Source organism: Camelus dromedarius, chromosome 3, assembly GCF_036321535.1.
Source record: "Camelus dromedarius isolate mCamDro1 chromosome 3, mCamDro1.pat, whole genome shotgun sequence".
Taxonomy (NCBI): Eukaryota; Metazoa; Chordata; class Mammalia; order Artiodactyla; family Camelidae; genus Camelus; species Camelus dromedarius.
In genome coordinates this window covers 82,184,348-82,200,570 of record NC_087438.1, presented here as the reverse complement: position 1 = coordinate 82,200,570, position 16,223 = coordinate 82,184,348, and the positions used below count along the sequence as shown (strand labels likewise).

The following is a 16,223-nucleotide window of genomic DNA, read 5'->3' as shown; positions in this document are numbered from 1 at the left end:
TGAGTGAGGCCAGGGTTGTCAAATTATGCTTTAGGTTTGGCCAGAAAGCTTAAAAGGGAGAAGTGAGTTAAAAATGCCGTTGCAGGGTGTCCTCGGTCCTGATGGAGACTACAAGTCCCAACAAGCACCGCTCCCCTCGGCCGCCCGTGAGTACTCCGAGTGAGTGTGGACTTTGAAGCCTCTCTGCCCTCGCGCTGTGTTTACTCTGGCAGCACGCGCGTTTCCAGTCCGCTAAAACAGAAAATTTTGAAAGGCTTAAACACTTGACAAGTACTAAAATGAAACGTTTTCACCTAAGTTTACCATAACGTTCGTTTTGAAGTAGTACTGGTTGTAATAATACACCAGCCGTGCATTGAGCTGCTGTTTTGGAAAAACCTAAGGATTCCAAAATGCTCAGTGTCACAGTTTCCCCTGCGAGATTCAACTTTCTTTGTATTTTGACACAAGTTTTGTATTATTATTGATAAACATCTGCTTATGTTTCCTCTCAAATACGGTAAACCTCTTAGGGACAGACTGTCCTGTATCCCAAGTGTCTAGCGCAGTGACCTTGTTAGCCTAGATGTTGAGTAAATCTTAAATGAGTGAATGCAAATAGGAACTCTCCACTTAAAAAGAGAATTTTTTTTTAATTTCTAAATTGATTTTGATTTTTATATACTTTTGTTATGGTTAAAAAAAAAAACCTTCACACCAATACTTGGATGGGAAGAGTACTAGCAGTTCTATGTCCTTTGGCTTTCCCTAAGTTTTTTGTGATGTACATTTACTTTGTTTTGCAAATTTAAAAAAGTTACTTAAAAAATAAGTTTGTCATCTCCCTTTTTTAATTTGAAAAATGTAAATGAATGCCATTATCTCAGTCTCCTCATAAAAATGAGGCATTTAAAATCTAACTTGTCTTTAAAAAAAACTTTTATTGAAGTCTAACATATTTAGAGTTTAATTTGTCTAATCCAATCTAATTATTAATTTCGATTTTATTTAAGGTGGCTTTAAGTTAGTTTTATATTTTAGATCTTAAGTCAAGATACTACATGTTCCGCATAAATTCGGTGTCTAGCCCAAAGTTTAACATGTTTACTCATTCTTTTCTGACCAGCTTTTGGTTTTGAAAGGCATGCGGTATATATAGCAGAATGGAAGAAACTAAGGGACCTAGTAGTTAGGAAATCTGAGATTTACTCCTAATCTCGTATTTGTTGTATGATCTTGGAAAATAACTTTAAGACTGTTTTTCTCATCTGTAAAATTAGCAAGTTTGAGTTAACTGTCAACAACATTTTGCTTGGCATTTTTATTCCTAATAAACATCTGTTAGTTTTTATTAAGTTCCTTCATCCTTAAGATAGACTGAGTTTGAATCTTGGCCTAACCACTCATTTAGACAAGTTACTAATCTCTCTGTGCTTTACTTTCCTTATCTATGAAGAAGGGATAGTAGTAGACTTTCTTCATATAATTATCATGAAGATTAAATGAACACATAGAATTCAATAGATGTTAGCTACTATTGTTATCATTATTATTATTATTAAATAAACCTAACCTTTTGACATATTCTTACTTTTTCCAAAGTTTTCCAAATAGTGTCAAACCTTATTTAGTCCAAATCAAAATTTCCAGGAATGTTTGAGCCTGCCACAAATGTTCTGAGGCCATCATGGTCTGTATCCCAAACTGTGAGACTACAGAACAATAGCTAATGAAAAGTGAGAGCATTCTTTTGCCTCTTATTCATCTGAAACACTTCTACTACTTTATTAAACTGCCCATTAAACAACCTATCTTTGATGTACGGCAGATGAACTGTTCAAGTGACACAACTACATGCTTGTAATTTATCTATTTCTTCCTCTACAAATTCAGCCTACTGTCTAGTTTTATACAGTCCTTGAGCTGAAAATGGCTTTTACATTTTTAAATGGTTGAAAAAATCAATTTAAGAAATTATTTTATGATACATAAAAATTATATGAAATTCCCATGTCCATAAGTGAAATTTTATTGGAACACAGCAATGCATAGTCAATTAGGTATTGTCTGTGGCTGCTTTCACACTACAACTGCAGAGTTGAGTAGTTTCAACAGAAACCATATACCCTGTGATAAAAATTTTTACTATTTGGCCCTTTAGAGAAAAAGTTTGCCAACCCCTAATGTATAGGAAGGATTCTTTACTATTCTATGATCCTTGAAATAGTTTTGCTAAGCAGAATGGTTGTTGCACTGCATGACAATGCAGCTTAATTAGTAAAATGTATAATGTCAATGATTACACAAGCATCTTTAAATACACCCATTGTATCCCTTATTTCCCAGTATTTATCATAGCACAGAGTAGATACTCACTAAAAGTTGAGTGCAAGTATGAATACAGACAGGACTTACTTACATATATATAAAAAGTCCCTGAAGAACTACCCTGGGGAAGTGGCCATAGACAATCTCTTTGCTTTCAAATTCCTTTTCTTCATAGATCACCCCCTCATGTCACTCACCTCCCCTTAACAAGGCTCTTCCAATCCTAAATCCAGTCCTGACTTCTTATGCAACTTGAGCAAACTCTGACCTTGTGGCAAAATTACTAAGATAAGGAAATGGAGGAGATGAAAGTAAATTATACATGTTTGCCTTTCATCCTCCCCTTCTTGTCCCCTTCTGCCCAGAGGCCACAAATCTACCTCCTAACACAAAAAGTCCAGGAGAATTCTTGAATATAATTACTCCCTGAACTGTAATTAAATTTTGTCATTCTGTTCTTTGAATATGGAAAGCCTGGGTGCTTTTTTTTTTTCCTTTTGTTTCTTTCATGCTTTTTTTTCCTGTAGTTTCTTTAGTGTTATTCTTCAGCTGTATTACTAAGAAATAAAAGAGGAAGGATGGTTTTAAAAAAGGAAATAAAGTCCTTTTTTTTAATAAAATTCCATATATTTTGCCTTAATTCTAGCAGCAGAATCTCTTAAAAAACCAAGTACTGTGTTGTTTTAGGGACTAGCAGGCCAAAGAGAAGTTAATGCTCTCTTCAGTGCTAGTCTTAAAGGGAAAGGGGGACTTTATCAGGTGATGACAGTGTAAAGAAAAGCAAACAGGCTAAACCCTAAGATTCTTGGGGGTGGAAAGGAGCATATAGGAAGCCAGCTCAGATGGAGAAGTAGTCATGACTCTTCCTTATTAGTTTATTTCCTGAAATCCTTGTCATTACCTTCCTCCCTGCCACCCTCATCCTAAATTCATCAGTATAAATCCCTACCCTCCCAGGGCCTGTGCCAAGGGAGCCACCAACAGGGGCTTCAGTCCCCACTGCCAACACCCAATAGATGAAGGAGGTTAGAAGTAAAGGGAGTCCCTAGTCCCATAACTAAGGCTAAATCAGAGGGACTGTGTTGCTGAAATTTCACACAAGCATTCTGAACTCCTTATCTCATAAAAATAATGTGAGGGTCTCTGTGCCTCTAAGATATTGACTGCCCCACACCCAGCTAGTTCAATCGGTAGAGTATGAGACTATTAAGATATTGACTGCCCCAGAAACCTGCCTGTGCTGCCAACAGCAATCTTGCTACAGAAAATCCATCAGTAATATTATAGGTTAAATAGATATTTGAGCACTGATTAGGACCCTAACCATCATCTGTAATATTGTTACTATAGAAAAATTAATTCCAATACCTCTAAAATGTGAAGATTGCCATTAAATACTCTTGGTTCACCCTCTTTTCTCAGCTGAAGGTTCTCATAAACATTTAAAGGGAAATTACTTATAAAAGCTACTCTTTATTAAACACCCACTCTACACTGTGATAGGTATTTTGTTCATCTCACTTAAGTTTCAACAACCCTGTGAAGGTAGAATCTCTGTTTTACAAATGAAGAAACCTAAACTCAAAGAAATTAATTAACTAGCCCAAAGTCACATTAGATTTACGGTGTATCACCAACCAAAGATTTGAATTTACATCTCTTGGGCTGCAAAGGCCCTCCTAATGTTCTTCAAAGATGCCTGAATCCCAAAGTGTATGTAGTTAAAGCCTACTACTTACTCTTCACCTGGTAAGGTGAGAAGAGACAGGGGAAATGAATTGACTTATTTGAATTAGGTCTTCAGGGCTTCTCTAGTAGGAAGAACCATTTTCCCAAAACAGTTTTCTCTTCCCCTTTCTCAAGATAGAAGGGAAGCTTACCTCCTTACCTTGACACATGCCCAAACTATAAAAGCCAGCCTCTATTAAAAGGTAAAATAAACATCTCCAACCAGAAAACTCTCTGATACGCAGCCATTATAGATATTCACTTGGTTTAAGACAAATACTTCTAGGGATGTTTTGGAACTGCCAATAAGTCGCATACATCTACTGGGGCTTTAGTCAGATTGTGACTCTTAACACCTACTGGAGTTTTCATTAGAGGGAAGCAGAAGTTAAGAGATGGAAAGGAGAGGCCATGTAGAAGATAACAGCAGAGAGTTTTGTTTAGCCAGGAGCAACTTGAGAGAAAAATGGGCCCTGGGATAGAAATGAAGAGAAGTGACTATCCCAGTCAAAATCCCAGCAAGTTATTCTGTGGATACTAACAAATTGATTCTAACTATTTATGGGAGGCAAAAGACCCAGAATAGCCAAAACTACTAAAGGAGAAAAAGTTGAAGGACTGATACTATCCAATTTCAAGACTTACTGTAAAGCTACAGTAATCAAGACAGTGTGGTTTTGGTGAAAGAATAGACAAATAAATAAGTGGAACAGAATAGAGAACGAAGAAAGAGACCCTGATCTATAGTCAAGTGATCTTTTACAAAGGAGCAAAGGCAATATAATGAAGCAAAGATGGTGCTGGAAAAAGTGGGCAACCATGTGCAAAAAAATTAATCTAGACACAGACCTTACACCATTCACAAAATCTAACTCAAAATGGATCACAAACCCAAAATTAAAGCACAAAACTCCTAGAAGATAAAATTAAAATTAAAAATCCTGGAAGCTAACATAGGAGAAACCTAGATGACCTTGAGATTGGTGATGACTCCTTAGCTATAATATCAAAGGCATAATTCATGAAAGAAACAATGGATAAGCTGAACTTCATTAAAACAAAAAACTAGTCTTTGAAAGACAATGTCAAGAGAATGTGAAGACAAACCACAGACTGGGAGAAAATATTTGCAAAAGATGCTTCTGATAAAAGATTATTTTCCAAAATACACAAAGAACTCTTAAAATTCAACAGTGAGGTGAGGGGCGGGGAGGTGGGTATAGTTCAGTGGTAGAGTGCATGGTTAGCATGCATGATGTTCTGGGTTCAATCCTAGTACATCTTAAAAAAATAAAATAAGAAAACAAACAACCTGTTTGAAAATGGGCCAAAGACTATAACAGATACTTAATCAAAGAACATGTATAGATGCCAAATGAGCATATGGGAAAATGCTCCACATTGTATGTCATTGGGGAAATACAAATTAAAACAACAGTGAAATACTACTACGTATTTATTAGAATGGCCAAAACCTGGAATACTGGCAATACCAAATGCTGATGAGGATGTGAGCAACAGGAATTCTCACCCACTGCTGGTGAGAATGCAAAATGGTACAGTCACATTGGAAGACAGTTTGACAATTTCTTACAAAACTAAATATACTCTTACCATGCGACCCAGCAGTCATGCCTCTCAGAATTTACCCAAAGGAGGTGAAAACTATGTCCACATAAAAACCTGCACATAAATGTTTATAGCAGCTTTATTTACAACTGCCAAGAATTAGAAGTGAACACTATGTCCATCAGTAGATTAATGGGTAAGTAAACTGTGGTACTTCAAGACTATGGAATATTACTTAGTGCTAAAAAGAAATGAGCTCTTCAGCCATGATGAGTTATGGAAGAACCTTAAAAGCATATTGCTAAGTGAAAGAAACCAACGTGAAAATCTACATACTTTATGACTCCAACTAGATGACATTCTGAAAAAAGCAGAACTAAAAAGGTAGTAAAAAGATCAGTGATTGCCCGGGATTGGCAGTAGGGCCAGAGCACAGAGGCTTTTTAAAAGGGTATTAAAAATTCTCTGTATGATACTATCAAGATGGATACATGTCATTTTACTTTTGTCCAAACCTATAGAATGTACCATACCAAGAGTGAACCCTAAGGTAAATTATGAACTTTGGTGATTATGTGTCAAGGGAGGTCCATCGGTTGTCACATATGTACCACCCTGCTTAGGGATATTGATAATGGAGAGGCTGTGCAAGTGTGAGGGCAGGGATATTTGGGAAATCTCTGTTTCTTCCTCTTCATTTTTTTGTGTACCTAAAACTTCTCTAAACAAAGTCCTTAAAAAAAAAAAAGGAGGAGGACTATGATTTGGTAAATCATCACAGCCTACCACTTCCCACTAGCTGAAAAGATGAGAAGAGGTAGGGAGATAAATTATTGAACAGACATTTGGGGAATGTTCTTCAAGCTTGGGAGAAATTACAAAAGACTGGTATATTTTGAAAGCAAAGAAAAGAGATGGTGTGTGCAGGGGAAATAGAGGGTTTTTTAACCTAGTTAGATTATAAACAAAGCTTAGCAGGAACTGTGCTTGCACTCACTCATGTATGTGTTATGGAATAACTGATGAAGCAGAACACAAAATTTTCCAGCATAAGAAACTGCCAGCCTCTTTTCTGCCTAGGACAACATAGCAAATGCCCTTGAGGCGTCCTGTGTCTAGATGAGAGTCACTTGAGTGGCTCCTTTAATTATGCAATATAAGCTTAGCTTATATATGCTTCTGCATAAAGATGATGGGAGAGTGAAGTTGAGAGACACACTCTGTCCATCAATATCTAACTCTCTCCATATATATATAAACCAGCAAAATTTTGTCAGTAATGAGCACATTAGGAAAAGAATACAACCTCATGAGATAAGCCAAAAAAAGTGATGTCCACTACACAAGTAGAAGATTCTGCTGAGGCTCAGTCAGTGTGACTCGACTTGCATCTCCCAGAAGCAATCCTAGAATGTTAAAAACAAATCCTTAGAATTTTCACAAATTATCCCCAGAAAGAAGTGGGCTGAGAATGTATCTTTATTTTTTTCCTCTTCTGCCTAGGGCAGTAGACATAGCTGCTTAGTTCATTTTTGATTGAGAGGAAGAGGACACCATGACAACCTCACTTGAACCTTTGGTCCAGTGCTGAGGGATGATGCCCATCCTACCCAATTATGTGAGGCCAAAATCTTCCCCACCTGCTTTTTTCTCCCCTTAAATTGGTTTGAGTTTTAATTCTGTTTCTGTCACTTTGGATCACAAGACTAATAAATGATAACTTACAGTCCAACCAGCATGAAAGTTCCAATTTTCCTGACTCTGGGAAATAATAGCTTGTTGGGTTTTAAAAAATAAAAAATAAAAGTATAGACACCAGGCAGAAAATTAATTCCACAGAAAAACATCTAAGAGAGCTCTGAATGAACAGAAAGAAGCAGAGTTGATAAATGGATGATTTAGTTATTCTGAATTTACCTGCTGATTTTTCCTTCCCATATAGTAGAGGAAAGAAAAAAAAAAAAAGAACACTTTTAAGAGAGAAATTCAGTAAGCAACTTTCTAAAATAAAAAAACAAAACCCTTATTTCTGTAACTGAAATTGCTAGAAATTCAAATGGCAACAATTTCCCTGTGTTCTGGAAGAACACTGCCATATTCTCAGTGCAGAGGCTTGTCATTATAGCTCCTGAATCAAAAGCATCCATAAAGAGAGTGCTCCAGGTTGTAAATAGTGCTTTAATTAAGGCACATCTATCTGAACTAATAATGGATTTTTAGTAACTAGGATCTTTTGCTTTCTGAATCTTAAGAGCTAGAGGTAGATAAAAGAAATGCCTTTTTGCTATACATGAAAAAGTCACTTTCACTGTTATTTCTGGGAAAAAAATCTCACCCTCAAGTTTGTTTTTTTCAGAAATGAAATTAGAAAATCTATAGGATGGTATTTTTATAGGTTTCTAACTTTCTCGTATTGATAATGAAGTTTGGTGTCTAACATGGTAAATTTGTTTGCTTAATATTTGTCCCAGAAAGTTTTTACCCTGGAAAAGAAGGGGGATAAGATTTTGAAAGCTTCTCATAAAAGAGTAGGAATGGAGACAGGCTGCTGATTAACAGTGTTACATGACTGGCATTTTACTAGTGTAGTGAAACTATAGGAGAATATGGCAGGGCAAGCCATTTTGGATAGTTAAGGTTAAGACTGATTTCAGTGTTTGAAGTAATCAGAGGACATCCCTGGTAGAAGCTAGTTGGAGAAATGGGATTGGAGCTCAGGAATGGTTACAGAGCTAGTAATACAAAACTGAGAGCTATCCATGAAAACTGTCAAGAGTTGACCCTCAGAAGGGTAGATGGTTTCTAAGGGAGAAAGAGTGAAGAAAGCAAAGAATAGAGAACAAAGAACTGAAGCTTAATCACTACGCAATAGAAGTAATCAGAGTTCAACTCGTCTAATGTAGTCAGGTGATGGGAGAGGCATCAAAGAAATAGAGCAGAAACTTTTTAAGAAGAATGTTGCTTGAAGGGAAAAAAAGTGCTCCTCAGACTGTAAAAATAATCAAAGTCCAATAAGAGAGCATTAGATTTAGGATTTTAGGAGATCATTAGTGATCTTCTAAATACATGATAAGACATGAGGAGGCATCAGCTGGCAGTAATATCTATAAATTCTCTTTGTCTTTGTACTTATTCATTGTCCTTTTCTCCAGGCGGGTACTGTAAGAGGAAAACTATGAAGAAAATTACAAGGCTCTGAAGAATTAGCCCACTGTGAGGGACTCAGTCCTTCAGCCAAGCCTTGACTCTGACTTGGGCACTGAGAGCTCTTGAATAGATGAAGACAGAATATCTTTTTTTTCTTTCCTTCCTTCCTTTTTCTTTTTCCTTTTTTTTTTTTCTTTCCATTATTTCTTTTTAAAATCTTTTTGCTTTAATTTTTGTTTTAAATGATCCCAATATCTGGAGCTCTGCCAGGGAAAGGTGCTGACTGGAGAATACCTAGTCTACAACAAACAGGAGGGCAATGGTTTCCTAGGCTTCAGTCAGAGAACAAGTCCTTTCTAGCACTGGCTCTGGACCACCGTCCTGAAGTCTAATTAGTTGCTTCTCCGACCTTGATTGCTACCTTGAAAAGAGGCTTTAAAACCTGTTGAGTCTCCCAAGCTTGCCATGCCCTGCTGCCTTATTTAGTCAGCAACCTTGCCCTGCCCAGACCTCTTGCTGTCTGACCACACTGCTTAGCTAACCTCATTTGTGTCACACCCTATGGCCTATGCCTCCTCTTGAAAGGCCCATTTAAGAGCTAGCTCCTTACACAAATGGAAAGGCATTATGAATTCTTGATGGAGTAAAAATCAAGGATATAAGGCATCCAGGGTGGACTTGGAGGGGTTAGACTTGTCAATCCTAAGTGTGGGAATAGAGACTTTTGGCTAGAGAGGATAGAAGTGGGGCAAGAAAGGTTAAACTTGATTGTCTCCATCTTCCCTGCCAAGTAGGATGCAAATCCTTTCAAGGAGGGAATAAGAATTGTATAGTATGTGAATTATGTTTTAATAAATTTGTTTAAAAAAAGAAGTGCATGTAAGAGATGGGATAGGATTAGAAAAGTATTGAGTTTAAAAGTCTTTCATATTAGCATGGCAGTTCCTAGTTATGGATCCCCTTAATGATGTTTTTATATGGAGGAATAGCAATTGCCTATATGTTCCTCTCTTCCTTTCTTGTTGAAATATTAGAGTGCTCCAAAGGTTTCCACAGAACCTGTTCAATTTCTAGCAGTCATTCCAGGGGAAGAACAAATGGAACATATAACCATATGTTTCCTAATCAACAAATGCAAACATGGTGGATATACTAAATATTCTAATGCATAAATAATATTTATACAGTCTGTTTAAGCTGTACATAACAGACTATGCAACCAGTGGTGGTCTAAATAATACAGAAATATAATTGTGTCATAAAATAGTTCCAGGGTGGTGCAGCAACAAAATGGGATTTCCTCTGATGGGCACAAATGGACTATAGCAGCTCCAGATAAATTTGCTCACCAGAAAACATATAGGAAAGCAAGAAGGATGGGGGAGGGAAGAGGCATTCTCCTTACTTTCAACTTTTCTTTTACTGGGGAAGAAAATCTCTCTTGGAAGTTACCCATGGCCAAAAATGCGTCACATTGCAAACACCTAGCTTCAAGGGAGGCTGGGGAAGTGAATAGCTGGCTTTTTAGCCTTAGAGAAAGGAGTAAAGTAAAGGAGGGGACTGGAAGTGGCTTCTAGGTAAGGCTCCCAAACTGTCTGTTACATGATTCACCGGGAAAAAGGATAATACAACCAAAAAAATGCTTGCTTGAGGAACTTCCAATATGAGCAGATTTCATTTAAACTAAGGTACAACTCAAAAACTGAGAACTAAGATTTGAAAAACAAAAATGGCATGTTTGAGTAGTGAACAAAACTTCCAAAACCAAAACATGAGCATATGAAACTATGTTATGAAAATAAATCTGGTTAAGATAGGTTTGTGTTTTGGATTCCACTCAGTTTGGGAGGACTGCAGATTTCTTACAGTACCAGCTAACTTTTCCTGGAATTCTCCTTTATCACCTTCACAGTAGCTACCTAGGGGACCAAAAGTCCAGATGTTCCATCTCAAGTTTAGTTGAGAGGGGAGACGGTATAGCTCAGTGGTAGAGTGCATGCTTAGTATGCACAAGGTCCTGGGTTCAATCTTCAGTACCTCCATTAAAAAATAGATAAATAAATAAACCTAAATACCTCCTCTTACCCCCACTCACCCCCCAAAAAAAGCAAATCCAGTAAGTTAGTTGAGAGTGTTTCTAACTACTCCTAATCACGGTATTTGTTTTTCTTTCCATTCAATTTTGGATTGGGTCACATTTAACATCTCTATACTTCTCAAAGAGGTTTTAAGTAAAACACTACAAATCCTAAATACTAGAAGATGAAAAAAGTGCTGATATTTGGAGAAATAAAACCTAGTTCTCAGACCTTGGATCCCTACAAAAGTTGAAAACTCAGAAAAACAACTTTTTCATTCAGACTGCGACCAAGTGACTTCTCAGCTCAAAGAATATCCTTTGAATTGTGGGCAAGGTCTGCCATATCAGTAAACTAAAGATGGTGGGCCATCAAGACATCAGCCACTGCAACCACCTGACTATGTACCCTGAGGGGATTCAGGATGAAGAGAAACAGGATACTGGTGAAAAACAGGATAACAGATAATTACGGTGTATACCAAAGGAATAATTTCAATAAGCCCAGACTCTTCCCATACAAAGTGCTAAATTCATTAACTTGAGATGTCTGGTTTTCTTTAATTAACAGTAATTTTTTATTTTTAAAATTTTTTTTTGTAAAAACTGCTATGTATCTTGGCTTCTTCCTTACCTCTCTGGAACAATCCCTCAGAGCTATCTGAGAGCCTGTCTCTTGGGCTTAAGTCCTCAGTATGTCCACCAAATAAAACATAGTTCTCAACTTTTAGGTTGCACAATTATTTTCCATCAACAGTACCTTTTTTATTATACAAAATGAAACAAGAAACCACACTTATTTTTCACTGTTACTAATAAATGGAGTAATTGTTCATACATTCTAGCTTTAACAACTTTGACTACATTGACCCTTAGATTTTTATTTTTAAAAAAGGAAATACAGAACTGATCAAAAAGAGCACCCTATGCACTGTTACGAGAGTGTATAGTATAGAAAAAAAGTTATTTAGACACATTCAAAACTTAGGCTTCAATTTCTGTGTCTTTTCCACTGTATCACAGCTGACTCCATCTAAGGATAAATAGGAAAAATTATTACCAAACTCTGATTATAATTAAGAATATACTTTCCAAAGATTGTACACAAAAGACATTAAAGAAGAAAGAAGATTCACAAATAAGAATCTGTGGGGGTCCACTCAGAACCCCAGAGTTGGTATGAAGACTATTTTAAGCTAAAGACCTTTGAGATTCAACAGATGCAGAAAGAAGCTGCCTTGGAGCTTCCCTTATTAAAAGCAGAAACTTTGGGGAAATGAAGTTGCCATAAATTCCCTCTTCTGGCAGCTTTTACTCCCAGGAAGGAAGCCATGAGTAGGCCTATCAAAAATCCCCTCTCTGGAGAGATTTATAGATTTGAAGAGGAAGGACCACAGGTACCTGCACAGACAAACATTATCACAAACTTTTTATCTCTCCTTTGTTCTCCTAAAACCCATTTTTCTCTCTTAAAGAAACTTACAACTCTTCCCATAGAAGACTTTTCTCCCCTCTCCTTTTCCCTTATTAAGTCGAATCTATGAACCTCTAACTAACCATGGAATGAGCTAGCTATTTCTTTTGTTCTCTTATGCATACATGTAAATTTTTTCTTCAGTTTAATTTACAGGTCCCCAATTACTATACATAAGAAGGTAGAGGAAAAATGTCCTTCCTGTCCAACAAGTATGCCAGTTTCCACAAATGGTACTATTGGCATTTTTGGTGAGCCAGTTCTTTGTTGCATGGGAGTGTCCCATAATTCAGGGCATTAAGTGTTCCTGGCTCCTGCCAGTAGTGCTCCCACGCTCCACTCCTCCCCATCTCACAACGTGTCAACCAGATATAACCTACATGTATCCTCAGTTGGATTGCCAGATAAATTTTAGATTTCACATTCTTATAGAGTAGTTCTTTAAACTAAAAAAATAGTTTATTGTTTCTCTGAAATTCAAATTTAACTGAGCTTCTTATATTTTTTAAAAGACTTATTTTCTTGTAGAGCAATTTTAGGTACACAACAAAATTAAGAGGAAAGTACAGAGATTTCCCATAGACACTTATCCCCTACACAGACATAGCTTCCCCCTTTATTAAAGTCTCCTACTAGAAGGTTACATTTATTACAACTGATGCACCTACATTAACACCTCATTAACAAGAGCATAGTTTACATTACCATTCACTCTTGGTGTTGTACATTTTATGGGTTGGACAAATGTGTAATGACATGTATCGACTATTATGATATCTTCCAGAGCAGTTTCATTGCCCTAAAAATCCTCTGTCGGGAATGGGGTATAGCTCAGTGGTAGAATGCGTGTTGAGCATGCATGAGGTTCTGGGTTCAGTTCCCAGTACCTACATTAATAAAATATATATGTATATATATTTTATTTATTTATATATATATTTTATTTATTTTATATATATATATATTTATTATTTTAATTTTCATATCTATATATATGAAAATTAAAATAAATAAATAAATAAACTTTAAAAACCCTCTGTGCTCCAGCTACTTGTATTTTTATACCCTAATTCTTGGAATCCTAACCCAAGGGCTCCCTAAAAAGGTGGTACCACCCCTCATGAGAGCTACCTCCTCTCAGAAAGCCTCGCTAACTTGCTGAACATTCTAGAGTTGAAAATACTGCAATCATCCACTCGTTCAGCAAATATTGGTTTGCAATATTTTAAAGTGTTTACTAGGTATCTTAAGCTTCATTTGATATTGTAAAGCACAAAAATAAATAAGACATAATCCCAAATCTCCAGGGACTATCAAACACTGGATCCCCCAAATCACCTAAACAACCTGAGAGTAAGACAAAGCTGAGTTTATTGTGTGCTAGGGTGGAGAGACTCATGAAAGAGTCTCAGTGATCTCTCAGAGAAGAAAGGGCAAATTTGGGATATTTATTGAGATTTTGAAGTTTGGTTTAAGGCAGGTCTTTTAATTAGAGGAGGGGGGTGTTGATTAGGATTGGGTATGGATCAGTATGTGGATCACATGGATGGTATAGTTTAGAATTACCGGACACAGCAAGGTGAGAATTTGTGCCAAGTTTCAGATTGTAAACTGTTGTTTGTTATCTTTTATTGAGGAGTTAATGGTTCTCCCAGGAAATTCCACCATCTGACATTTTCCTTTAGATCAAATAGTTAATGCTTATTTGCCTTTTCCTGGGAAAATCAATAATTATTGTGGACAGTTATGCTTAGAATTTCAGAGGTACACTCCTGCTTTTCATAGCTGTACAACCAAGACCTCAGAGACCGTGAATTTCTCTGTGATTCTTAGGTGACCTCTGCCAAATGTGGGTGACCTTTTGTTGTGTTCTGAAGATGACTTTAGGCATGAGACTGCTTCTATTTACTGTTTTAGCTCAAAAAGGCCATAAATTTCCCAAAGAGAATTTATAAGTTTTTCAGAGTAAAGTTTATTAGCTAGAACATGATGTATCCTACGGAGATAAATACTGTACTTCTGACAGACTGTAGGCTGTTCAGAACACTGCCAGGCCAGTAACTAAGACACAATCAAGATTCCTAGATAGCACCGGCTTTTTCAGGCAGTGGATTCCCAACTCTTCTGAAATAACAATGTCTTTGAGTAGAATCTGTTCAAGCAGCTCTGGAACGGAGGAAATCTCTTCTTCTGAAACCTAGATGTGAACAGGCCTTTTGTGAGTTAAAATGAACTTCCCAGTGTGATTTGTCTAACAACAGCAGTCACAGCAGCTAAACTAGTAGGAACGTCAGCAACTTGTTCAGGGGACTTCTTTTAAATTTGATATTCCTTCATATTGTGCAGTCTTTGATTCTCACTGGAAGCACACTACAGTTCTCTTTTTTTAACATCTTATTTTTGAATATTTGTTATTGGAATATACTATAGGTACTTTGTTTAAATAAAATGAATGTGATTTGTTTAAATATAAAATTTACTTTCAATAGTCAATAATATTTAAAACATATTAATGATAAAGTGATTTTTGGAAGGCAGGGTTTCAGAAATTTTTCTTTGTTATCATAGTGGGCTTTTATTTTAAATAAATTTCTGTGATAAATATAATTATGCTTTTATCTAACATTTATATTTTATTTAAAACATTTTTTTAATTTTATTTTTTACTGAAGTGTAGTTGATTTACAATGTTGGTTTCAGGTGTACAGCAAAGCGATCCAGTTATACATGTACTTACATATATATGTATATTTTCAGATTCTTTTCCATTATAGCTTGTTACAGAAATTGAATATAGGGGGGATGGTATAGCTCAAGTGGTAGAATGTATGCTTAACATGCACAAGGTCCTGGGTTCAATCCCCAGTACCTCCATTAAAAAATAATTAAATAAATAAGCCCAATTACCTCCCCCCAAAAGGAGAAATTGAATATACTTCCCTGTGCTATACAATAGATTCTTATTGTTTATCTATTTTATATATAGTGGTGGAAAACACACCATAGTTCTTTGTGTATAAGTTTACCTCTTATGAAATCCTATCACCTTTTCTGTTGTGTATTTCTGATTATTGTTATAATACTTTAAATCCTACTACTTTCCTGGAAAACCCATGACTCTACCCTCTGTAAAATCTGTGCCCTGAAGAGATTTATTAGAAATCTCTTTAGAAAATCCTGACTTAACTTTGTTTTTTGATGGGTCATATTTTAAAACTAAAACAGATAAATATCATGTAAAATTTTAAAAATAGGTAAAAATCAAATTCACTTCACCCCTAGAGTACAACTCTTTGCCAGGTGGAAAAGTCTGCACAGATGGCAGAACTCATTGTGCTCCCTAGGACTCGTTAGCTAGATAAGAAAGAGCAATAACATTTACAGGGACGGTAGATATCCTTTGGGGCAGTGCATGAAATTGAAGTGCTCTGGAGACAAGGAGGGTTCAGGAGGAGCTCAATTAAGAATGGCCAACAAAGAATATGAAAACAATTATATGTATGTAGGTATATGACTGAAACATTGTGTTGTACACCAGAAATTGACACATTGTAACTGACAATTAAATAAATTAAATAAATAAATAAATAAATAAATAAATAAATAAATAAATAAATAAATAAATATATAAATATATAAATAAATAAGAATGGCCAACAAATTAAAGAATTATGAATTTTTTGTTTCCTGAGGAGGTAGCTATTATCAAAACAGGAACTCATACAAAAGGTTAAAGGAAATGCCCTGGCATTCAACTAAGATCCTAGACTTCATGATACGTCAAAAAAGCTAAATCTTTGGAGAGGTTCCCAGAATCTATTGTAGAATGGCATTAAACAGAGTTTACAGTCTAGCCAAGTGAGAGAAGCATGTAAGGTAGTAAATGCAATAAGGGACATAAGTACTATGACAGAAATAATA

General features: G+C 36.1%; 1 protein-coding gene across 1 annotated transcript in view; it reads left to right on the top strand.

Moving 5' to 3' along the window:
- Nucleotides 1-16,223, top strand: part of DTWD2 (DTW domain containing 2) — a 150,204-nt gene continuing 133,981 nt past the window's right edge. The window contains exon 1 of the mRNA XM_064483378.1: nucleotides 1-146. Coding sequence (XP_064339448.1) covers nucleotides 74-146 — 73 coding nt within the window. The 5' untranslated portion in view covers nucleotides 1-73. The remainder of the gene's footprint in view (nucleotides 147-16,223) is intronic.